Source organism: Orcinus orca, chromosome 15 (assembly GCF_937001465.1).
Source record: "Orcinus orca chromosome 15, mOrcOrc1.1, whole genome shotgun sequence".
In the NCBI taxonomy this organism is placed as follows: domain Eukaryota; kingdom Metazoa; phylum Chordata; class Mammalia; order Artiodactyla; family Delphinidae; genus Orcinus; species Orcinus orca.
Genome location: NC_064573.1, coordinates 13,193,323 through 13,218,316, shown reverse-complemented (window position 1 = coordinate 13,218,316; position 24,994 = coordinate 13,193,323). Strand labels below are relative to the sequence as shown.

Below are 24,994 nucleotides of genomic sequence, written 5' to 3'. Positions count from 1 at the left end.
GCCTTTTATTATAGCCTTTTTTTCAGTGTTATAAGACAGAAATAAGCGTTTTCTTTCATTAATAGAGCTGAATTAATAGTTACCAGGACCAGTTTATGAAGCTTTTCATTTCCACTTTCTTTATATTTTTTCTTCCCCAGCTATTTCATCTTATTTTCAGTAGGGGAAGGTAAATGTAATTACTCTTTCCTGCTATGTCCTTGATAGGAATATAAGCATATGCAGCACAGTTTCTTTTTTTTCCAAAAAAAGAATATGATTTATTTTCAGAAATACATGAAATTGATAGCAAGAGCCAGTATTTTCTTAGCTCAAAGTCTAGCTAACTAGTAAGTGACCTTTGATCCATGGTACGTGGTAGCCCCACTGCACCTAACCCCCAGGATAAACGGCTACAGACAAGTTATTACTATGTATGAGATTCCTTTGCAGCTTTTTCAGATTTGTGAATTAGCCGTGTCTCTTACGGGCTTCTGATAGACAAAAGAATTATAACATTGAGAAAATCAACACACAGTGTTTTTAGAATTATAGTTTTCATGTAAAGTAAACAGGGCTACCTATAATCTTTGGGATATGAAGCAGTGTGTCCAAGAATACACAAAGCACAGCATAAAAATGGTGTATACGGTTAGAATGCCAGTTTTACTTCGAAAATTGAGAATGGATGGGGTAGAGTTAGTTTAATATTTTTTAATGATATTGAGGAGAATGAAAATTCAAACTTTTAAGATAAATCTTCATAAAGCGCTCACAGCTGGCTACTTTAGGTTCTACCCCTTCACTCATTAAGACTCTTCATCTGCCTAGGGACTTTCCTGTCTTTCTAATTCCCTCTCTTTTTCTTTCTATCTTGCTGTATTGTTCTGCTGGGGCCAGCATAACGAAGTACCATAAACTTAGTACTTTAACAGCAGATATTTATTGTTTCACAGTTCTGAAGTGAACTCTCTCGAAGTCTGAGATCAAGGTGTCAGTAGGGTTGGTTCCTTCTGAAGGCTGTGAGGGAAAAGCTGTTTCATGCCTCTCTCCTCGCTTCTGGTGGTTTGCTGGCAATCTCTGGTGTTCTTTGGCTTGTAGATACATCACCCCAGTCTCTGCCTTCACCTTCACATTCCGTTCTCCGTGTGTGTGTGTGCACACACATGCACTTGTCTCGGTCCAAATTTCCCTTTTATAAGATCAGTTATATTGCATTAGAAGTCCACGCTATTCCAGTATGACTTCATCTTATCTAATTATATCTGCAACAACAATATTTCCAAATAAGGTCACATTCTGAGGTTCTAGGGGTTCGGACTTCAACATATAAATTTTTAAGGGAGACACAGTTCAACCCACAGCACTTGCTATCATTCATTCATTTAGCAAATAATTCTTAAATGTCACCTATTGCGTGCCAAGCACATGTTAGAGATTAGATAGAAAATTTTCAAAACTACTTTACCATCCTGAACATATTCCTTCTGATGTTTATGTGACCTTTCCTTGTGATTATGTCTTTATCATGCCAAAAATAATCTTTTAAGTTCTTATTGACTTAATTTGACCCTCTGACTTTTAATAGTAAGTGTAAATGTTAATGTTATTATTCTCACATGTAGGTTATAATACATTTATTATAAATGAGGAAATATTATATCCTTATATATCTATATATATATATAGATCTATCTATATATATAGTCTATCTATATATCTATGTCTCTGTGTCTATCTGTATGTACATCTGTATAATTTGGGATACAGTTTATTACAAGTGAAAATTTAATAGTTTTCTTTTACATTATGAAAATTCCAGAGCACTAGCTAATATTTATGTCAGACACTATTTTAAACACTTGGGATACACTCATAAACAAAACAGACAAATATCTCTGCCATGAAGAGCTTACATTCTAGTGAGAGGGAAATACATTGAAGAGTCATAACAGTTGTTATTTTGCTGGATTTGAATAATTGTGGTAATTTTTTGACAATAAAATACCTATTAAAATGGCATTCTGGGGACTCTTCTGTATGGTTACAAGTTAGATGCTTAAATTTTTTAAAATCTTTTTAAATAGAATAATGTTTTGAGATCCCTGAACCATTCTGATTGCTTATCTGTTAGAACTGAGTTATCCAAGTAATTGCTTATTTCTTGACATTGTTTTGCTTCTGTTGGACCTAGCTTTAAATCTTTGGACCTCACTTTGCCTGTAATAAATCTTGACATTATCTGATTTACTTTTAACTGTTCCACTATTTTTCAATAATTTGTCAGTATTTTTGAAGGAATAATATATTGATACATTCCATCATAGTATTGCAGATTGTGACCAATATGATATAATCCTTTTTGAAATTATCAGATATGCTTCAACAATATAGAAGTATGAAGTACAGATATCCCTCACCATCCAAATCTATTTGATTCCTAGGTTGAGATAATGACAACTCAAGCAGAAACCTCAGATAGTATGGGATACCATGTTACCTAAATTCATTTATTTGTTTGTTTGTGTGTGTATTATGATATCAAATAGGTGACTTCAGCTAGCAAGGGATAACCTTTATCTGTACTTAAGATATTGTTAAAAGCCTTGGGCAGCATAGGAGGACAATACCATCTTAATTTTGTCTTTGAGCACTTTTAAAGTTATTTCATGTTTTCTTAAGTTTAATAATTATCATTACACCATTAATATGTTTTGAGAAAATGCTGCATCCTTAATTGTGTCTTTTTAGGGTGTTAACCTCTATGCAGGAGTTGCTAGGCCATTAGGAATTTCTGTTCAACAGTTAATGAGCTGTTGGTAGCATTATTCACTTAACAGCCATCTAAGCCCTGTTCTTTAATAACCTGGAATCTAATTATGATCTGTAGAATCATAGATTTTATTGATGTGTTCAAATTTTACAGTATACTAGTGTATATTCATGTTTTAGTTACATAATTTTAAAAGTAATTTTTTCAGTTTTTCCCCCAAAACTTTTAAAGTATATACATGAGACTCTGGTTATAATATTTATAATACATTTTTTAATGATAATTTTGCTTTATCTTACTGGTCACTGGTTTTAACACTTTATAGTAACTTAATGTTTATCAAACTATGGAACATTTTTTAAATAAATCATTTAATATTGGAGATTAAATACTTAAGAAGCCTGTTCAGCTCAAGTTTTAATGTATTTTAGGTCATTATTCTCTGGTATTAAACAGTTTTTCCCTGCTGTCAACCTATTAGTTTCTTGCTGCCTGAAGGAAATATTTTATCATAGTTATTAGTTTTTGACATAAACAGTCTGGTGGAATTACAAGTATTTCTATTTTTTTAAAACCAGATTCAAATCCATATTTTAGCTGAGATCTTATTTTGTGGCCAATTTTAATTTAAGTGAAATTTTACTCTTCACTGGCAAGCTCTTTCATACAATATTCATTTACTAGTTATTTAGTCTCATAAAATCCTAATTTTTGAGATTTGCTAAATTTGTTCACATACGACAAAAATTTACAGTTGATCCTTAAACAACAGGAGTTTGAACTGTACACGTCCACTTATATGTGAATACTTTTCAAGAGTTAATGCTATAGTACTACATGGTCTGTGGTTGGTTGAATTTGTGGATGTGGAAGAACCTCTGATACAGAGGGCCGACTGTAAGTTGTAGGCAGATTAACCCCTGATTGTACAGGGATCAACTGTATTTCATTTTTTTCTAAAAATGGTTTAATTAATATATTTTAGTTTTATATTTAAAGTCTATAATAAGCTAAATAAATATTAGGAGGCAGAACCTTACTTTTCTTTTGACAGAATAGCTAACTTTCCAAACTGTCATTTTCTATGTGATTTATTTTGCTTCTAATTTTTATAGTGACTAGGTTCCCTCGGCCTATGTCGCCTCTTCAAGATGTGTCTACTATTATTGGAAGTCGTGAGCAATTGGCAGTACTGCTACAACTTTATGATTACCAGCTGGAACACGAGGGTACAACAGGCTGGGAGAGTTTACTATGGGTTGTCAATCAATTGTAAGTTACCATCTCCGTATTCATTTGGTACATCTCAATCAGTTGAATGAAAGGTAGCTCACTATATTTAGCCTGGGCACTGAGGGACAAAATATAACAAAATATTAAAAAAAAATAGCAAAACATAACTTGGCATCATCTATGGTAAATTTCTTTAGGAGAGGAGATTTATACTACTAGATACGTAGTTATTTATCTATGAAGATGGTGCTGCTGTATTATGTCAGAAGACCTATCTGCTGCCTTATTGTCTACAAGTGGTGATGGATTTTAAACTACATCCAGACTTTTCATTTTTGAGGCTAAAGTGGATGATGCCATGTTAGCCAAGCTCTTGTATGAAATATCAGCTCCATTGATTTGAGTCTCATTAACTCCATACTTAGAACCCTACCATTAAGATTCCATATATTTTATGGCAATCAGTTAAAATTTATTTTAAGAAATTTATAGAATATAAACTGAAGACTTTGCAAAGGGTTCCAAACAACTCCTTTGCATTCCAATTTTACCAGCTATGAAAAGCAGAACAGAAGATATTGTTAAATTTGCATTGTTTCAGAAATTGGCAAGGAAACAATAATTTATTTGTACCCCTGCCTATTTTTCTTTCCTTTCATATTCAGGTTGCCACAGCTTATAGAAATAGTTGGCAAAATTAATGTTACTTCAACTACCTGTGTCCATGAATTCTCCAGATTTTTCTGGCGCCTTTGCCGGACATTTGGCAAAATTTTTACAAACACTAAGGTAAAAACTTGTATTCCATGTTTTCTTATATGCAAGAGACATAGAAATGTAATGTGTTAATTAATGCTATAGCAGAGTAAATAAAAGCGTGAGCCCTTCCTTTATTCAAATTATCTTTTAATACCTTAGAAAACTGTGATAGTAAAAGAAAATTCTAGTCAGTAATATTCTTCTCTTTATTGATTTTCAGAAGATGATTTAGCCAAAACTTAGTTTGTATCCAGATTTGGTTATAAGATCTACTCATGTGGATATCTCAAAGCTTTCTAGCATAGGAAGTATCAGCTAGGGGACTCAGCTGTGATTCTTTGAATGTACTTCTGGTACTTCACCATCTACCACAGATTCAGGAAGCAGCCATTTGCCCAGCATGCTTTGGTCAAAACTTTAGGTGATTATAGAATCAAAGCAGCTTGTATAGAATACTTGCTACAAGATACAAGCTCTTGGAATAGAATGGACACTTGAGATAAATGCTACATATTTCAATCACTGTCACATTTGCCTATCTAGGCTATTCTGTAGTTTTAGATATTAAATTGGAATGTCCTTAGGTCCCACTTTCTTCTTCAATCCTGTTAATCCATTTGTCTTCATAGCATATTGTTAAGTCAGTTCTTTAGAGCTCTAATAAAAACATAAAAAGATGTCATTGCTACAATCAAATGTTAATCAAGACATTTAAAAGGTAAAAATTTTGTGTAGCTCTTTACTATTAAACCTGTAGTTACTGAAACATTTAGAGCATGACAGTTTGGTATAGTGGACTGGACGGAATTCGGAAAATGGGTTATGACCCTGTTATGTTTGTATCCTGTGATAAACCATTTAATGTATCTGTGCTTAATCTTTCCATGTGTGAAATGAAGAAGTTCCTTCAGTGTCATTTAATTCTATAAGTCTGATTCTGTAGATTAATCTTTTCACAGTGGTCTACATCTCAGTTTAAATTGAATTTGTAAATTAATATGCCTGACCTGTCAATAGGAGGACAAAAACCAGAGCTTGATGTTATTGTAGAAGAAACAAAATCATTTTACATTTTTCACTAACATGTAATTATTAAACAAATATGATTTGATTTTACTGGTAATCACGCTTGGCACAATTTGTTTGACATCTCCAAAAGAAGTAGCTGTTATTTATTTTACTTTTTTTACAAAAACAATTAGGAGTTCATTTTAGCACTTAACAGTAAGTGGTTGACTTCAGTGGCCTGAAATCTGAAATCCAATAATGTTAAAAATAAAAAATTGAAACAAGCATTTGCTTTAACTTAAAATTTTAATGTTAAATTCTGTACTTGATGTTTAAAGTTAAATTTTAAAGAAGTTAAAGACTAACTTAAGCCAATGGATATCACATGATGAATATGTTACTTATTGAATACCCTAAATGAATGGAATTTCATTTTCATTCCTTTTATATACAGTAAATTTTTTCAATAATTCTAATCATATAATATCTGCCTAAATACCCTTTCTAACATCAAGGTCAGTTTTAGGAGGTAGTAATTTCAAGCACTTAAAATCACCTTGGAAATTATTTTAATTTAGTGAAGGAAACTAAAGACCCTTCAGAAAACTTGCTGACCTGAATTGATTCTTTTAAATATTTTATCTCTAAAAGGTGTTGTTTTCAGTAACTTAACTCTTCTTTTTTCCTATGGCTCTTAAGAATTGTTATGTTTTTGACTACTTGAATCAACGGTCTATAAAACAAAATAAATAAATAAGTAGTGGTAGTAAACATTTTATTTATTTAACCATTGATTGGTCCGTTGAACTTGAGACTTTCTGGATCTTTTCTTTGGGTTGCTTAGGTAAAACCTCAGTTCCAGGAGATTTTAAGACTGTCTGAAGAAAATATTGGTAAGTTTGTTCATTATTACTTTTAAAAACAATTGAATCTCTTTACTCCAGCAAAATACTTTATTCATTGTATGTGAAGTGTATAAATAAACTAGCAAGTACAATTGAAAAGGAAGATTTATACTACGGAATTCTTGGTTTTACAACTCTGCCATGTCTAATATTCTTCCCATGGGGTGGCAGTAAGATTAATCTTTGTCAATTTGACTGTAAATATCTACCTTCACCGTAATCAAACTGACCTAAGGCTGAGCTTCTCAAGCTGAGTACTTGTACCCTTGGAGAGTTGAAGTAGTATATTCGAGATACTGAAAAGGAAAAAGTAAAGAGCATCTAATTCATAATTAGTTACTTAAAACTTTTCAAACTTAAAACAAATTGTAATTGAAGAGAATACAAGATACACATATATGTTTTTTAAATGAAACATGAGATTTTAAAGAAACTATAGGCTTTAATGGGCAGCTCCAGCCCCTCTGTTCATAGTTTTCACTTATCTATCATAAGAAGTGTAGTTGTAGCACCACTGGCCTAAGAACTCCTTTATGTGTGGATCTTACGTCCATGTGTATTTTTCTAATTTCTTAGGAACGAATTGTGAAAAATGTTAGGAACAAAAATGTATAGCCCCCCTGTTTTGTTTTTAAACTTGGTTGATTTTGAATGTATAGGTAATTCTTATCTCAGTCCTACCTTAATGATTTGAATTGAGTCATCTGAAAAACTCCATTTGGGGCTGTCCTCAGAGATAGTTAGAGAATGAATAAATGATTCCCTTTAAGTTTGAAAATGTCGATGAGATTTTTTTTTTGACAAATGCTTCCCAAAGTTTATATTTAATAGCTTTCTAAAGGGTTAATGCTTGGAATACCTAATAGTTGGTATTATCTCTTTAGTTAATTATTAATTCTGATGATAAATTGGTGAAGAATATTTATATATTTTTGGAAACTGATAGGTTTTAGAATTATTAGTTAGCTGTGAATATTTAACTGTTCATATAGGAAGTGATTATTGTATATAATCACTGTATATACAGTCTGTATCTGTGAATTCAACTTAAGCTTATGTTCCTAGCCTCAGATTTACCTCTCAGCTACCATAGTCACAGTCAACCAACATCAGTACTCCCCAAAAGAAAAAGTTACCCTTACCAAGAGAATAAACAAACCTCAAATACGAATTGATATGAAAATGGAACTTTCTTTTTTGCTGAAACTTCTTTCAGGACAGTTAAATACATTTTTTCAAATCAATTTCTTTATGTACTACTTTCTGAAAAGAATTTAAAACCATATTAAAAATAGATAAAAAGTAATTTTTAAAAGTTTGAGTACATAAAAGTAAATGTAAAGCACTTAAAACAGTGCCTAAAAATCAATAAGTGAAGAGCTGTGGTACTATAAATAGCAACTGTCATATCACCTCTGGAACATTTTTATTTTTAAATCATCTACGTTTGCTGCATAAGAAAATCTCTTATGTTACAGTAGTCACAGGACACTCACCTGTGATTGGATGCTTTCCCCTCTCCCCATGCTTTACTTAGCCTCCCTACTCCATGAAAACAATCAGGGTTCTGTCTGGCTGAAAATCCCTATACAGGACGCAGGAGGAGCTCTGGAACTAGGCTAGCACTGGAAACTAAATAGTATCTCGTATCTGGAAGCAGGTAAAATGTATATCTGGCTGCCTCCTTTCAGCTGAGTGCCTTTACATTTTACTGAATACTGCAAATTGAAAACCTGACAATTTATGAAGACCTGCTTATACGGGCACTTGGGAGAGTGTTAAAGAAAGCTCTGATTTCTGACTGTGCAAATAACAGTAGAGCATCTCATTTTGGTTATTAAAGTTTTTCCCATCTATCAAAACTGTCTATGCTAATGGCTCTGAAAAGTATTAAGTTGTATAATATTTTCACAACCACCAGTGGATATGTGTTTTAATCAAAATATTTTTTAAAGTAATAATATTTATTTGTAAGCTTTGTAACCAGTTGTAATTTTAAATATAATTTGTCTTATGACTTTTTGCTTTACATTTAAAGCATACTCAGATTTTTAAAATTGTTTTTGTGATTTTAGATTCCTCAGCAGGAAATGGGGTCCTCACTAAAGCTACTGTCCCCATTTATGCAACAGGAGTCCTTACGTGTTATATTCAGGTAAGGGAAAAATTCTTTTGCTGGAAAATGTAAAGCACTTTCTATTTAGAAAGATAGCTAATATTATGTATTTTAATGTGCTTATAATTGAAAATGTTACCCATAAGTGAAAACAAAATTTATTTATTCATTTCATTCAATAAATAATTTACAGTGGTGAGCATATTTCAGTAATAGTCTCTGAGGAAAATCTCTGTTGGACAAATAAATTTAGAGATTCTGTGCTTCTTGATATTTTGTTAGAGGTGTTAGATTGCACTTATTTAGTAATTTCTTTGTGTTTCCTGATAATTTTTTCATTAATAAACAACAAAGCGCATGTGTTAGGTGAAGCAAACTACAAAATGCTGTAGCATACTATATCATCATTTTTAGTAAGGTATGTTTTAGTAATACTTTATTTTTCTTAATTGTTACTGCATAATAAATTACCCCAAAACGTAAAGGCTTATTATAACTCTTTTATTTGCTCACGATCTTTGCTCAGCTAAGCGTCTCTTCTTGCTGGTAGTCGCTTGTGTTGCTGCATTCACTTGGTTGGTTGGTAGGGGGTTCAGCAAGGATGGCTGAGCTTCAGTCTCCATGTAGTCTTAGGGCCTCTCTCTGTCCTCAGGGCCTGTGGAACAGCAGAGCCAGACTCATTACATGGTGGCTCAGGGCTCCCAAAATTGCAAAATCAGAATCTGCTAGGCTAAAGCCTAGGCTTGGAATTAACACATCACTACTACTGCATTCTGTTGCTTAAAGCAAGTCACAGGCCCAGCCCAGATTCAAAAAGAGGGAAATAAATGAGAGCATGAACCAGGAGATGTGGTTCATTGGTGGTCTCCAATGTAACAGACCACCTCACTCTACTTAACATTGTTTTAAGTAAATATATTACGTTTATTAAGGCACATCAGTCATTTTTAAGTGTGAGGCAGTTCCACCTGTGAGGCGAAGATACGGACTCAAGATAAAGCATTTTTAGGAATTAGAATGTGAGAAGCAAACAGGAAGATCTTTTTTCCCAAATTTACCCGATTAATACCTAATTTCTTTTGCCTTTTGTATTCAGAGTAAAGCAGTTCATATTTATTGCACTCTTCTTCCAAAATAGATTTGAACCATCCTATAATATTAAAATATAGTTCTACAGCATCATATGATACCTTGAAACAGAAGCTCCAACTCTGTTAAAGTAGTACAGTATTTTTTTAAACTTTTCTTCACTAGTTTCTAAGACTACTCCATAATATGTATACACAGAGAATTCCTGTGTTTAGAATATTTTAAGTCACGTAACCTTAACAGATTGTATCTATTGTTATTCTTAAATTCATGGAGATTAAGTCCTAGCACATATTACGAGGCACAATAGCGTGAATACCATTTTCCTCTGTAATTTTAGAAGCTCTTCCAGCATAATAACAAGTGTGATGTCAATATTTTTCTCTCTCATTTTTAAGCTCTGGCAGTTGGTTAGTACGTTGGTTTTCACCATAAATGGTATTTTAAGGCATAATGAAGTACAAAGTTTGCCTCATGGTAGTCCCTCAATATAGGTTTGTTGAATAAATGAATAAAGACACGCTTTTTGAGCCACTATATGAAATCCAAATATCTAAAGAGATAAGAACTTTCCTGCTGGTTACAAAATGTGAATTGAGGTGGCTGTCCTAGATTGCCCACACCAGCTGTTAATATTTTTCTTACTAAACCAAATTTTCTGTTAGAGTTAATCACACCCTGATTGCTTTGGTAAACAAAACCTATTTTGAATCAAATACATGAGCAGTATTAAATTTCAAAGCTGAGAAATAGTATTATAGTAAATTTTCAAATCAAAGGAATTCGTGCTCATTTAGAAGTATATTTCATAGGTCTCATTTCACACTTGTTTTTTCAGATTTACAGTTTATCTTCCAAATTTATGGATACTCTGTTTAATATAGTAAGCGACTATAAATGAGTGAGATCTATATTCCAACATAGCTCTGATGCTGGTTTGTCAGTGTCTAAGTTCTTCCCTAAATAGACTGGCGTATTATAAAACTGCTGTGTCCATCCTTTATTCATGCTGATCATTACTTTTGTCAATCACTTATCTGTACCTCATTCTAAATTAACCTGACCATGTAGAAAAAAGGTAGGTGGTTATCTAGTCTTCCTCATGGATCTATTGATATATACAGAAGCCATTTACTGTTGAGCTAATAAAGACCTAAAGACAAAATACCTGACTCTATATATATTTACTTTCTGATAGAATGTCAGATTCCCTCCCTTATAGATTCAGGTTAATTTAACATACAGTTATTTTTTTAACTTTCCTATTTAGTAGACCTGCTTTTTCTAACATATTTCTTAATACAGTACTGTGTAAGAAAAAAGAAAGAAATATTTTTTCAGATTATTAAAATAATGGTTTGTAAAAGAAAGATTAAAAGTAAAGATTATTTTTTAGTCAAGGGTGTGACTGTTTTAAGAACACAGTGGTCTATATTTCAGCAAGTGTGAAGCTTCTCACCACTAATAATTTCTCAGATATCAATTTTCTACTATTAGGAGGATAACTATTTTAGTGGTTTGTATTTAAGTATTTAGAGCCAAAGTTAATGGGAAGTAAAATTGGTAAAACAGATTTTAATAAAAGAATATACCTTGTTATGTTTTAAACCAGAACTATCTAATCAATAGTGCAATGATGTAAGTAATCTGTATCTGAGCTGTCCAGTAAGGTAACCACTAACCACACGTGGCTGTTAAACAACTTAAATTGTAACTAGTGCAACTCAGGAACTGAATCTTTTATTTTACTTCATTTTTAGTTTAAATATAAGTAACCACATGTGGTGAGTGGCTACCATATTGGACAGCACGGGTCTAAATCTGTGAATCAAGATAGTCTTGGTCCTCACACCACTGTGATCATAGATATGCTTAATAAATATCTTTAATTAAAATGCTCCCAAATTAGGATATTTGCCCCTTATTTGGTAAAATTTTCTAATTATAGTTAGGAAATTATGGTTTTAGTTCTACTTGACTGGGTGGAAATTCATTATCAGTCTTTTTCCCCTGTAGGAAGAAGACCGAAAGCTGTTAATTGGATTCTTAGAAGATGTAATGACCTTGCTTTCATTATCTCATGCTCCTCTTGATAGCCTGAAAGCTTCTTTTGTGGAACTGGGGTAAAAATAATAGCTTATAGTTTTTAAAAAGCTATATAAAGTTTTAAAATTGGATTTATAGAGTACATACTTTTAGTCTAAAAAGATTGGCATACACACCAAATCTCTTGGTTTTGAGACTTAAGATTTTTTTGTTTGTTTTTGGTTTTTCTTATTTGTACATTCTTAATAGTTTGTAATCAATGCATTATAATAAAAGAATGAGGGAAAGGATGCAGACATATCTTCTTTGGAGCAGCTGGAGAAATAAAGTCAAGTACAGATTTGAAGAAAATTCAGTATCCCAAAACTGGAAAAGGAGCCCCAAGTGAAAGCCAGCTCATTAGGCTCCTTTTTCCATTCCATTTGATTTGCCTAGTCCCTCATAAACACATCATCTAGCTGCTTAAGTAGTTTTATCTCATTCTTTACTTATGTGTTTATTAATAATACTGTCCCACATTTGGATAGTCTTCACAGCCAACTTACCCTTCCATATAGGTGATTTGAGTTATCCTTATTGATCCTTATTGATTACACAACCATATGATGTAAATAGGGCAGTATTGTCCCAGATTTTTATAGATGCAGAAATTAAAACCCACAGAGGTTATAACTTACCCATCTGGCTCTTAGTCCAGTGTTTCTTTCTCATAAGTAAAAATTTTATTTTACTTTATTTTTTTATAATTTTAACTTTTATGCTATTAAAGAGTTGAAATATCTGTCATAATTGCAAGTACTTAGAGAAACTAAAAGTATAACTCCTGAATATGCTAAAAGTTTGTAGTTTTATAAGGTGACTTCCTTTTTTAAAGAATCTTAGATGTAACCTATTAAACCATACAAACTAATTCTATATGTTTTGCCAATATTTTTATCATTAATATTCCTCATAAATGTAGTATTTTTCAATACACCAGTAAGGCAAAATAGACTTTAATGAAAGAATATACCTTTTTATGTTTTAAACCAGAACTATGTGGCTCTCACTTTTAGCATTGATTTTTTTTCTTTCAGTGCAAATCCAGCCTACCATGAGTTATTGTTAACTGTTTTGTGGTATGGTGTTGTCCATACTTCAGCACTTGTGAGATGTACTGCTGCTAGAATGTTTGAGGTATGTAAACAAATGCTTCTATTGGTTCAGATCATAATGATTTTCTTTGGAAGAGGGAGAGGGACTATTTCTTAAAAAGGCAGAGAGGCTTTTCATACTATGGTATGTTGATGTATATTTTATGGCATTGAAGAGTATCTAGTTGTGTACTGTGTGATGGGGCAGAAATTTAGCTTTGGTACATTTCAGATTATTTTCTAGCCTTATTGGTTCCTTGAATGTTATTGTATTATCATTTCCATTTCTCAGAATTTCTTTTAAATCTTATTTTAATTTCCATCCTATGTAAATCTTCCTGGCTATACTTTCTATTTACTGAGGCACACAGCTATTAAAATAAAGTAAAACAATATAAGATATCTTTAAAGTTGTAAAATATAGTTGGATTCATGAGTAAAATATAGTTGCATTCATACTTGCAATTATGGAAATATTTTACTGATTAGCCCTACTTCATTATTCCCTCACCTTTCATATCTGGAATAACAACATCTCTATACATTAACTGCCTGTAGACTTGTAAGACAAGAGACTTCATATAATTTAACTAGATTTTCTTAAATTGCCACCTACCCAAGTTTAGTACGAAAATTGGAATACCTATCTTTTTATCCATCATAGAGGAAATATGTTAGCCTAGTGTACATATATATATGTTTCTAGAACTTGAATTTGAGCACTAAAAGTGGTTTAGAGTGCTATTTACTGTTCTTGAGTCTTCTCTTAGAGCCATACTGGCTGGGTTCAGTGTCTGTCTCTGCCACTTAATGCCAGTTTCAAACTTCTCTGTGCCTTAGTTTTCTCATCTATAATGTAAGTGAAGATGATAATAATAAGTATCCATCTCAAAGGATTTTTATTAATATTAAATGAATTAATACTTCTAAGGTCTTAAAACAGTGTCTGGCACATAATAATAAGAGCTTAATAAATGTTAACTATCATTATGATTACTGTTTTTTTAATATGCTGTTACTTCACAAAATAATATAATAGTTTAGGAAAAGTATACTTATCCAAACTAAAATTGTCCTTAATACACACATGTGATTCTTAAAATATCTTAAAGCACTTATTTTCATAAGAATTAGACAATTCAATTTTTCCTGAATTTCAGAATTTTTACATAATTTAAGATAAATTGCAATCTAAAGGATAGAGCGCTGACAGATTTGAAATATATACCTTCTAAAACTCTTAAATATTTAAAATAGATTTGTGGAATCTAAAGAAAATTCCATCCTTATGAGGAGGTTGAAAATACTCTGAACATGTTATTCCCACAATTATACATATTTGATAAAAAATAACTAATCACATGTTCTTTGTCAAGATAAATTCCAAATTAAAAATTCAGTTAGATGTCTAGCATAAGTGCCTTCTGGGTATAAATAATTTTTGATTATTCAATATGCTGAAAATAATTATTACCATGAAAGAAAAAGGTTTTTGTTTAGCCTCCTCTCCCCCCCAAAAGAAAAAAGTATCCTATTTCTTTAATGTACTCACTTAATAGGATTTTATTCTAAGACCATAACAGCTATTTCTTTCTCTTAAACCATTTATTTCTAAAATGTATGTATATACTGGTGAAGCATACAATATAAATGAAAATAAAGAAAATGAAGCGTCCTCCCTTTTTACTTGTTTCTGTGGGGTTTTTTCTGCCTTATTTCTTACATGTGGTTTTTGTCTGGTTTTGGTTTCTATGTCTGCTGTCAGTGCTGGTTGGAAACTATACCTATGCTTAAGCAGTTTTCAGTGTTCTCTCAGTTGATGATGGGTTTCTGAGTCTAATCTGAGAGACTTATTTTAATGATTTTTCAAGTCCATTTATGATAAAAAAATTTTTACTGAGCATGCCAATAAAAGTCATTAGTAGGAAAAATTAAAGTTACTTTTTTGTCAGTGAGGCTTATTTTGAATAATATTGTATTAAAAGAATAATTATTTCATAAGATTTCTTTTGATACTAATACTTTATAATTTACAGTTATGCCTGCTTCCCCCACCCCCAAGATGAGTTAATTCAAAATAAAAACATAAAAAACAGGTCACTTAAAATTTTTAATTTTTTTAATGTGAGACCAGAAACTACTGAGAAGAAAGCAATAAATGGATATACCAGGAACATAATATGAGATACTTAGTGAAATTGAACACTAAATTTAGCTCTGAGTTTTCAGACAGCAGGGCAAAAAGGGGAAATCCAATCAGTCATATTATTCTCATTGTTAAATAAGAGACAATATATTCTTGATGTAACAAATTATTATTGAAATTGATTTATAAAAGAGACTTTATTATGTGACTTCCAGTGTGACATAATGGATTTCCCAAACGATGCAGAAAAGAACTTCATATAATGATTTCTTACATCAATCATAAGGAGATAAATCAGGTAACATTAAGACCACAACTCAAAGAAGGCATGGGCTTTTAAAACAAATGTGACTGAGTCCATTTTCTAGCTCTACCTCTTTTGGGCTCTAAAACCCTGGGCAAGTTATTTAACTTCTCTCAGGCTCAGTTTCTTCATCTGTTAAAACATTAATGATAATTGTACTTACCTCATCATGTTTAAAAATCAAATGATAAACTGTGTCTAAATGTGTAATAATTAATAGCTCTTAAATTTTGCTTTCCGATTTTCCAGCTTATTAAATTAAACCTAAAAACTCCAGTGCAATGAAAAATTAACTTGCCCCCGGATTATCCCTTTTTTTTTTTTTTAATGCTTTTTGGCTGGCACAAGTTAGACACTTCAAGATACACTTTACTAATTCGAACCTAAGCTACCTTATTTATAAAATGATACAGAGAAGAAAGTTGTATATAATGTATTTGAACTTCTTCCCCCTATTTCTTTCTACCTGACATCTGTAATGTTTAAGGTAGTAACAGAAGTTCTTTTGTCATTTTATTCCTGCCTAAATTATCCATGGTTCTGTTGAAATAAAAATTATTTCAGAATACTGAAGTAGATTCTAAAGTGTATCAGTTGGGCTTCCCTGGTGGCGCAGTGGTTGAGAGTCCGCCTGCCGATGCAGGGGATACGGGTTCGTGCCCCGGCAAGGGAAGATCCCACATGCCGCGGAGCGGCTAGGCCTGTGAGCCATAGCCGCTGAGCCTGTGCGTCCGGAGCCTGTGCTCCGCAACGGGAGAGGCCACAACAGTGAGAGGCCTGCGTACAGCAAAAAAAAAATAAAATAAAGTGTATCAGTTGTTAAATGGTAACAGATTAGTGTAAAATTAAAAATCTCTGATAAAGGGAGCTCTGCTCTCTGATGTGCTGTGTAGGAGGAATAGTTAACCCAACACAGTGTTGCGTTTTTGTTACTAAAAATTCCACAGCATCTTCCATCTTCCATGAGGACTAGTTCCATTACAAGGTGAAGAGATTGATTAGCATTGAGGATTAATTTGTGTTTACATTCTGAAATAGAGAACGTAGGATTAGGATGTTACCCTTTTCTGTTGAACTCATAAAATTCCGTGATTTTTATAAAAACAATGCGTACAGCTCAATATTGTCCTCTAGTTCTGCGATTTAGGGTTGGTTGCTAAATGAATTGTTTTTATGATTAGATTATAGAAATAGGTCTAATTGTGCTCATTGTATTTTTTTTATTTGAGCTTTTAGAGAAATGCAAAACAAAGGACTATTTGTAAACATTAACTACTTGGATGAGACAAAAACATTTTTTAGTTAATAATTTCTTTTTCCAAATATATCACAAATCTTATGTCCTTGGAGTAGTCACAATAATTCAGCTTGCATTTCTTGAATGCCTAGTCTTTGTCGGACACAATATTTAAGTATATTATGTGTAGTTAGTAGCACAGTGATCCTTTAAGGTAGATGATAGTGTCACCATTTTCAGATGAGAAAACTGAGTTTCAAGGGATTATGTAATATATCTAAGGCCACATGACCAATAAGTGGAGAGCTAGAATCTGAACCCAGGTCTGATTCCCACATTAAATAAGTACTTTCCTCTAGGCTACATTATATCTCTGTACCTCAAGGAATAAAGCTACATGATGTAAAAGGTTGGGAATTTTTGTATGTGATTTTTAAATTTACTTGCATCAGAACAATCAGAAGCAATTTAGTGGTGGCTGCTAGCCATTTGAGTTTGGTTTAAAAACAGTCCAGTTTGTACCTTGTTGGTCATAACAAAATTATATCAGATTTATTTAAAGAATTTAACCATAGAACCCAGTATGTCTTCTTTTTAGTTTCTTTAAAAGAAAAAAAAAAAAAGGTAAAGCTTTCTTTTAAATTGAACATGGAAATTGCATAGACTATTTGACCAAAAGTACAAACTGTCATTGAATTGGTAACAAACTGTTTTCAGGGACTGCTAGGCTGTGTAAGCTTTATTTTTCTCCTAAGCATTCTCTGCCTTTATAAAGCACTCTAGTAGCAATATTTGCTTAGCTTCTAATTTTGGTTTTGCTTTTGTGTTTTCTCTCTTTCTCTTGGTTGTTCCTTTCTTCTTCCTGTGGCGTTGTGTTTGCTCTTTCCATGCATCACCTGTGAATACCCCCTGTGCTGACCAATCAGCTGTTGGTGAAGGGGGTGAATGAAACTCTGGTAGCTCAGAGGGTTGTTCCTGCTCTCATAACTCTCTCCAGTGACCCTGAAATGTAAGTGTCATTCCTACCTTTTACATTCAGCATCCCTTTCAAAATGCGCCTGTCAAGAAATAACCATCAGCTTTTAAATTCACTGAAGACTAGATTTAGCTCTTTAAAATAATAATATTGGATTATGCTTACTTGATTTTAAACTTTATTATACTACTATTCATGTATTTTTTTAAGTCAACCTTCACAGTAAGCCTAATGACAAGGCCATATATTGAAAAGAATATATTAGTAGTATTTATTAGTCCTCAATAAACGTTTCCAAAACTTAAAACATGCTGATGGACTATTTCTTCCAAGCCAAGAAGGGATGCTCTCTAATCTCACTAACATGTTGTTACCAGTAAGTATAGTGGCATGAACCAGAGGCTTAACATTTTAATGTCTCGTGTGGGTGACTAAACCAAGAAAGGCCAATGAGTCTGCCTGCCCATCCTCAGTCACAGCTAACCCAGTTCTCATTCCAGTTTACCAAACCATTTTTTATTGCATGTTGACTGGTTTACAGCTGACTCTTCGAGGCATGAGTGAAGCGTTAGTTGACAAGCGGGTTGCTCCGGCCCTTGTTACCTTGTCCAGTGATCCTGAATTGTGAGTTTCACAGACTGCGACCTTAAGTTATCCTGTCTGTCTTTTTGAGCATTCTTCTTGGTCTGCTTTTTTTTAAATTTAATTTGTCATTGCTAGAGACTAATACAGTATATTTACCTTGTACTTACTTTGATATATATTTTAATAATGATCAGTTTTTCATCTCAAAGAAAGTTTCAGTTTCTTTCTTTTTTAATTTTAACAGCTCTGTCAGGATTGCCACAATTCCAGCCTTTGGCACTATTATGGAAACAGTTATTCAAAGAGAGGTAGGAAATGACTGGAATTTATTTATGTACTGTTGAGGTAATGATAACACATTACCGTACATGTACCCGGTAGCATCATACCCTTCATTTTATTTCTTAGTTACTTATGGGCCAGAAGAGGATCTCAGAATTTGAAAATATGATAGCCTACCAAAAGTATATTTTCATATGCGAAGGCAATCTCTAGTCTTTCTTCTCAACTAGAAAATTAAGTATAAGCCAACTCTCAGATGTTCTATTTTAAGTCTATCTGGATATTGCAGTTTTGAATAATCCTTCAAAGCAGATTTAGCTCCAAAGGTTTCTGTTATCCAGTAGACTTCTGGATAGTCTACATAAATTCCCAATTGCCAGTTTGTACAGATTTGAAGACAGGTTTTCTCAGTTTCACGAACGGAGGCTAGAGGGTACCTATGTTCTTGTAACTGTCATTGATAATCAAGCTGCAAGTCATGTCGTAGACTGGTATCATCTTTTTGTAGCACACGTCACTGTGACAACTCTCTGTCACGCCTGCTTCAGGAGATTACCAAAGTCTTCCTCCCTAAATATGTATTTTGATTCAGAAACTTGTGATTTAATTTTCAGTTTGTTAGGTTCTATCTGCAACATTAACTCTAAGACACTTCTCAAAATTAGTTATCAGAATTTTATTCTTTATTATCAAATTGGACATGTCCTTACACAATGAAAAACCCTATACATTAGAAAGTAAATTATTTGTGGGCATATCACTTAGCCACTTAAATGGAAAACAAGGTTTTCCATCTCATAGACATTTTACCAAAAAAAATTATATATATATATATATATATATATATTAAACTGTTCTGTAAAATTTTTTTGTCATATAGATTTTTTTTATAACCAAAATTAAACAACCGTGTTAGTTGTGGGAAAAAATGTTTTCCGTTTTTTCACTTACATATTTCACCGGTGGAGCAAAATAAAAAAACACATTGTTCTGCAAAGCTTGCAGTCTTGGCAGAATTTCAACATGTTCTTAAATCCCAAAATAAAAATGTCTTTTAGGGAAATATGAGTAAGATGTAAGTCATTAATGACTCATTGCTTTCAGAAGGTGAATAAGTGGGTAACTTACACTCTGATTTGTTTTAAGAATTATAGTTTAGATACAAAATCATCAAAACTCTATCTTTATCCCTAAATATTGTGGGGTCTTTTCTACAGTTTGTCAGGGAATATTTGTGTTTTTAAAAAACAAAAAATGAATTAACAAGCATAAACAAAAATTTAAGATCTTTTCTGAGCCAAAAGACTAAATAAGTACTTATTTAATTCCAAATTTCTACTATTATGTTGATATAAGTCATTTGAATCCAGTGATGCAAGCCATGTTTAGTGTGTATCCTTCTCTCAATTTGACTGTACAATATTCAATTTTAAGTTGCTGGAAAGAGTGAAAATGCAGTTGGCTTCTTTCCTGGAAGATCCTCAATATCAAGACCAGTATTCTTTGCATACAGAAATCATAAAAACATTTGGTAGAGTTGGGCCTAATGCAGAACCAAGGTTCCGAGATGAGTGTAAGTTGCATTTTTTTTACCATTTTTCCTGAATTGTAATGTAAGAGCGAGACCATAAGCCTCACTGAGGATTTGTCATGTGTTACATGACACCTTTCTACACCTTATCTTTCATATGCTGAAAGCTGAAAGAGAAACAAGTTTGTTATTGTGGATTGATTGGTATTACTATTAACTGCTATTAAATGGCTTCTTATACTATATAGTGATTGCTGTAGACGTATGAAAAGTAACTCATAAATAATTTCAAGTTATTTTTAAAATAATTCTTCCTAACTGTTAATTTCAAAATACTGTGCTCATTATATTTAGAACTTATTATTTAATTCTTATTTCTAAGGAAATTTTTATGTGTTTCTAGACATGTTCTTATGAAAGATACATTTCTTCCACTTAGCATGCCATTCCACTATTTTGTTTTAAATCATGGCTTGTTGATCTGCTAAATAACCTGCATGATAATCTGCTAAAGCATCTTCTCCGGTTTCTATAGTATCACTTTTTACTTTATGACAATAATTTCTTTGGGTGTCATCAAAGCATCCAGTAATTATTACTCCAAAAGCATGACAGTTATCACTGTTATACCTTAGTCCTTTTATTTTTAGCAATTTGACATGCTCTTGGAAAGTCCGCAAGTTTGGCTTCTTACATCAGTTTGGTTTCCATACAAAATTGGATTCTCCCATAGACTAGTTATTGCATATCTAACCTGGTATTTTTAAGATAAACAACAAAAATATTGTCAGGATTTGGACTGCAGTGTCCAAAAGGTCTGTTGAGAGCATGAACACATATTGAACTACAGAAACAACCACAAGGTTATTTTTCAATGGGTAATAGTGTTGGTAGCATGAGAAGAAAATAACAGTATTTCACAATCAGTTAACAGAAAAACGTTTAGTATTTTAGTTAGCATTAGGGATAGTTCCTCATCATAGTAACGTCAGATTTACAGGTGACCCTCTACAGGTGCTTTGACTAACTTTTTTGAGGCTGTCTGTAATTGCTCTGAAGCAAGGAGAATAAGTCTTGGCTGTTGGATCAAGGAATAGGCTGAATAGGCAATGCGTCTTTGGTGGGTGCCGTGTTGTTGAGTTAATAACTGTCTAGAATATGATCTAACTTTTTTGTGTACGCTCAAAAGAAAGATTTATGTATCACATAGAAAAGAGAAATATTCTTTTCATAATGGTCCCAAAATAGCAATTAAAGATTGACTTGAGAAAAAATTGAGAATAGCAGTTTCCACTGCTTGAATAGGTGTAGTAAACCATTATTCCTAAAGCCTTCTACAACTTACTGTATACCCACAAGTTTGTCTTATACAATCTTCCTTCACATTCTGACACGAGACATTTTTTTTTTAAGACAAAAAAATTTTTTTTCTTCTGTATTTACTACTCAGTCAGTTGGCTTCTCTTTTGCTTTAAAACTTTACCCTGCAGAATTTAGTGTCCTATATTAATAAGATTAATGGTAGATGAAGTAGAACCCATATTGACAAGGATGCTATATTGTTATCCATCTGTATTTATAGACAGTTCCTGTTAGGAGTTTAGAGAAAGAACAAAGAATTGCTGGGTGGTAATGTCTTCCTTGGAGTGGCATTTTTGGATATTTTTCCCTCTATTTCCTAGAGAATAGAAGACATTGGTTCTTCCAGTGGCCCTTTTTCTCTCCCAACTCTTAGTTATTATAGGACCTTTTGGTCCTGATTTTATCTCAGGGGCCATTTGTTTTATTCAGAACATGATACAGTTTTGTTCGTTTGTTTTCTACTTTTTTAACTTTATAAGTCTCTCTGAAAATGTTCAGTCATACCTTGGAGATTTTCTAACATGGCAGCTTTACATTTCAGATCAGTTTTTTTCAAAGTTCCTTATTTTAGATCTAAGCCCATTTACAAAAAGAGAGGACAAGATTCCCTTCACTTTTGCTATTGGATCTACCCCAGAATATTTTTTAAAAGTTTACAAAAATCTATTTTTATAAAGTTTCCTATTGATTTATCTTTATTTTGTTCGCACTTTTGAATCTTTGTCCAATCTGCCCTTAAGTGAAAGGCTTCAGAAGTGGCCTTATGTTGTGTATTTCCTGTTTTCCTTGCCCACCAAAGGTCAGTTGTAGAATTACTCACATCTAGGTTGTTAAATCTTTTAACCATTTATCTCCATCTGATGGGTTAACAATTAAATGAATTAATTGGTACAGATGTGGTAGCCCAGGACAATACATATATAATGAAATGTTGAATTCTTTAGTAAACTTCTATCTTCTGAGATTTAGGAATATCCTTAATTGTAGCCTTTAACTGTCTGTAGACTACAGTTTAAAGTAACTTGTATAGGTTTGTTTTCTAGTTAAGCAGTTTTAAGGGATCTTGTATAGTGTGGTTGTTGAGTTTCTGAGAAAAACACTGAGGAAAGGATTGCTTGTGTAGGAAATCAGGGAATGAGTGGAATGAATAGAGGCCACGTGTTTATAGATAAAGTAGTGCAAGGAAGGTCAGTTTCAAAATGTTTGGGCAGAAATGAAATAGAGAATCTTTGTCTCAGAGCCACCATTTTGTTGAGGCCTCAGCATGCCAGTTAATGAATCGGAGTTTTAGTGAATTCATTGGGAATTCAATGAATATTTGGAGTTTTTTGTCTTCTTATTTTTTCTAGAGCACCTCTGAAGTATGTTGTTATTAATTTTGATAAGTCAAAAAGTCCCCTAAAAATGGCCATTGTTATCCTAAGTTTGTGTGGGGTTTTTTACCGTTTACTAAGGTGCATAAAAGTTGTAATTATAGTAGTGGTTTATTGAGGAAGCAGGAGATTTTTCTAGAAGGAGATTGTGGCTTTAACATATACAAGCTTAAGGTAGACATGAATGAAGTCACTACAGTTGCTCAGAAGTATGTGCTTATGAACCATGTTTTGGGTCCCCCAACCAAGCAGGGACTAGAATGGGACCATGTGATCAACAATTTGATAATCACTAACCCTGGAGCCATTTCTGCAAGGGACCCTGGTTTTAGTGGGAAATGGTATATAAAGAACACAATCTTAGGCAGTAGGAGTGCTCAGTGCTACTGAAATGGTTACTGTTTCTTGGACCACCACTTTAATTTTAGCAATGTGTTGTCTGTATTTTTGAAATTTTACACTATTCATTGAGATATAAGATATTGAGCCCATTAGGTGACTTGAAAACTCAACCACCAGTGCTATTTGACACTGGTCTTTGCTAAGAACTTGAGAAACTAAAGCTAATAATAGTTTCATGAAGTAGTGAAATAATTTGATATTGAAAATGAATCAGTATACTGTATTTATCTTTTTAATAGCAACAGTAATACAAGATTTATATAAACTTATTTATAAAGCTGATAATAACACAAGAGGTAGGTTGTTTACATTTGTTTATTTGGCTTTCATTTTTCAAATTGGGAAACTGAATTGCAGTGAAGCCAAATGACCTGTATACATCCTCATAATTAGGTTATAATGGCATGCTATAATCTATTTCTCCCACATTCTAGATCACTATTTATTCTGAAAAACATGCTTTCTTCCCTAGGACGAAAAAGCAAGTATGGGATGTGGGTAATCTTTCGAAATCATCCAGAATTAAGATAAAATTTTATAAAATAAAATGAAAAATTATTTTTTTAATGTATAAGCATGTTTTAGATTAAAATTAATAATTTCTTTTTCTTTTTTCAGTTGTTATACCACATTTGCATAAGTTAGCCTTGGTGAACAACTTACAAATCGTGGATTCTAAAAGACTGGATATTGCTACCCATCTTTTTGAAGCCTACAGTGCACTTTCCTGTTGTTGTATCCTTGCTTTATTAATGTATATCTATATTTAATAATCAGTCTTACAGTGAACCTCAGTTGTTAAAGATTGAGAAGTAGAATTTTTTTCTTCAACTTAACTAAGAAGTAGTTAAGTAGAAGATTAAAAATTTGAGTTGACTTGCCTCATAAGATGGCTCCTTATTCTAGCCATCTCATAATTTTAAAAGATAACTTTAAGTCTTCTGTGTTTATATGTTCCATAGTTTTGAAAACATTGTCTAAAATTGTATGTATGTTAGTCAGCTATATAACTAAGCAAGCAATGAGTTATAACTGAGGCTTCTGTTAATCAAAAGGAATCCTTGTATGTGTCCTGGCATTCATTTTAAATGAATGTTTAACCGTCTTTATGATCCTGTGAATATCTCTTGGAGAGATATCACTCATTGAAAAAAATACAGGGACACCATGGTTAATCATTTGCAGTGATGGTAGAACTGGAGGAAAGCTCAGAGATCATCTAACCCATGTCAACCACTACATTTTATAAATGACTAAACTAAAACTTAAAGGCATTAGTGACTTCTGTTTTTTATAATTAAAAGCAAAACTGTGACTAGAACGGTGAACTTTAGCTATCCTGTTAAATGTTCTCTTTAATATCCTTGGCCTAGTAAAATAAAAGTAAGAAGGAAGTAAAGATAAATATGGGCAGAATAAACTCTAGCTTTTAGGCTCTCCCATTAAAAGCCAGAATATTTCAAGAAAGGAGGAAATAAGAGATTGAAAAATGAGTGAATGGCTGAACACTTGAATATAACCGTAAAAATATGTGCTAGACAACATAATCAGAGAATTATGATTTTGACAGAAAAAAAAATGATGGTAGAGAAAGAAATGCAGAGCTGTCTGTTAAAGAGCTACTGGTTCTTTTAGAAATGTTAAAACTTGAAGTTCGATGTGTGGTTGAGAGCATTTCATTTTGGGACTCTGCTGCAAATTACCTATTCATGTGGCTGATATAAGCCACTTTCTTATACTATAGATCATAAACTG

General features: G+C 32.6%; 1 protein-coding gene across 8 annotated transcripts in view; it reads left to right on the top strand.

Annotated features, from left to right (window-relative positions):
- RELCH (RAB11 binding and LisH domain, coiled-coil and HEAT repeat containing) overlaps positions 1 to 24,994 on the top strand; it is a 117,335-nt gene that overhangs the window by 74,512 nt on the left and 17,829 nt on the right. For 4 of the 8 annotated variants that reach the window (XM_033424993.2, XM_012532418.3, XM_033424991.2 and 1 more), the window contains 10 exons: positions 3,868 to 4,024; positions 4,651 to 4,774; positions 6,597 to 6,645; positions 8,733 to 8,812; positions 11,879 to 11,985; positions 12,985 to 13,084; positions 17,655 to 17,737; positions 18,534 to 18,597; positions 20,006 to 20,144; positions 23,858 to 23,974. In XM_033424993.2, the coding sequence (XP_033280884.1) occupies positions 3,868 to 4,024; positions 4,651 to 4,774; positions 6,597 to 6,645; positions 8,733 to 8,812; positions 11,879 to 11,985; positions 12,985 to 13,084; positions 17,655 to 17,737; positions 18,534 to 18,597; positions 20,006 to 20,144; positions 23,858 to 23,974 (1,020 nt within the window). The other 4 variants (XM_004268064.4, XR_007471692.1, XM_049698000.1 and 1 more) reach the window with 4 other exon arrangements.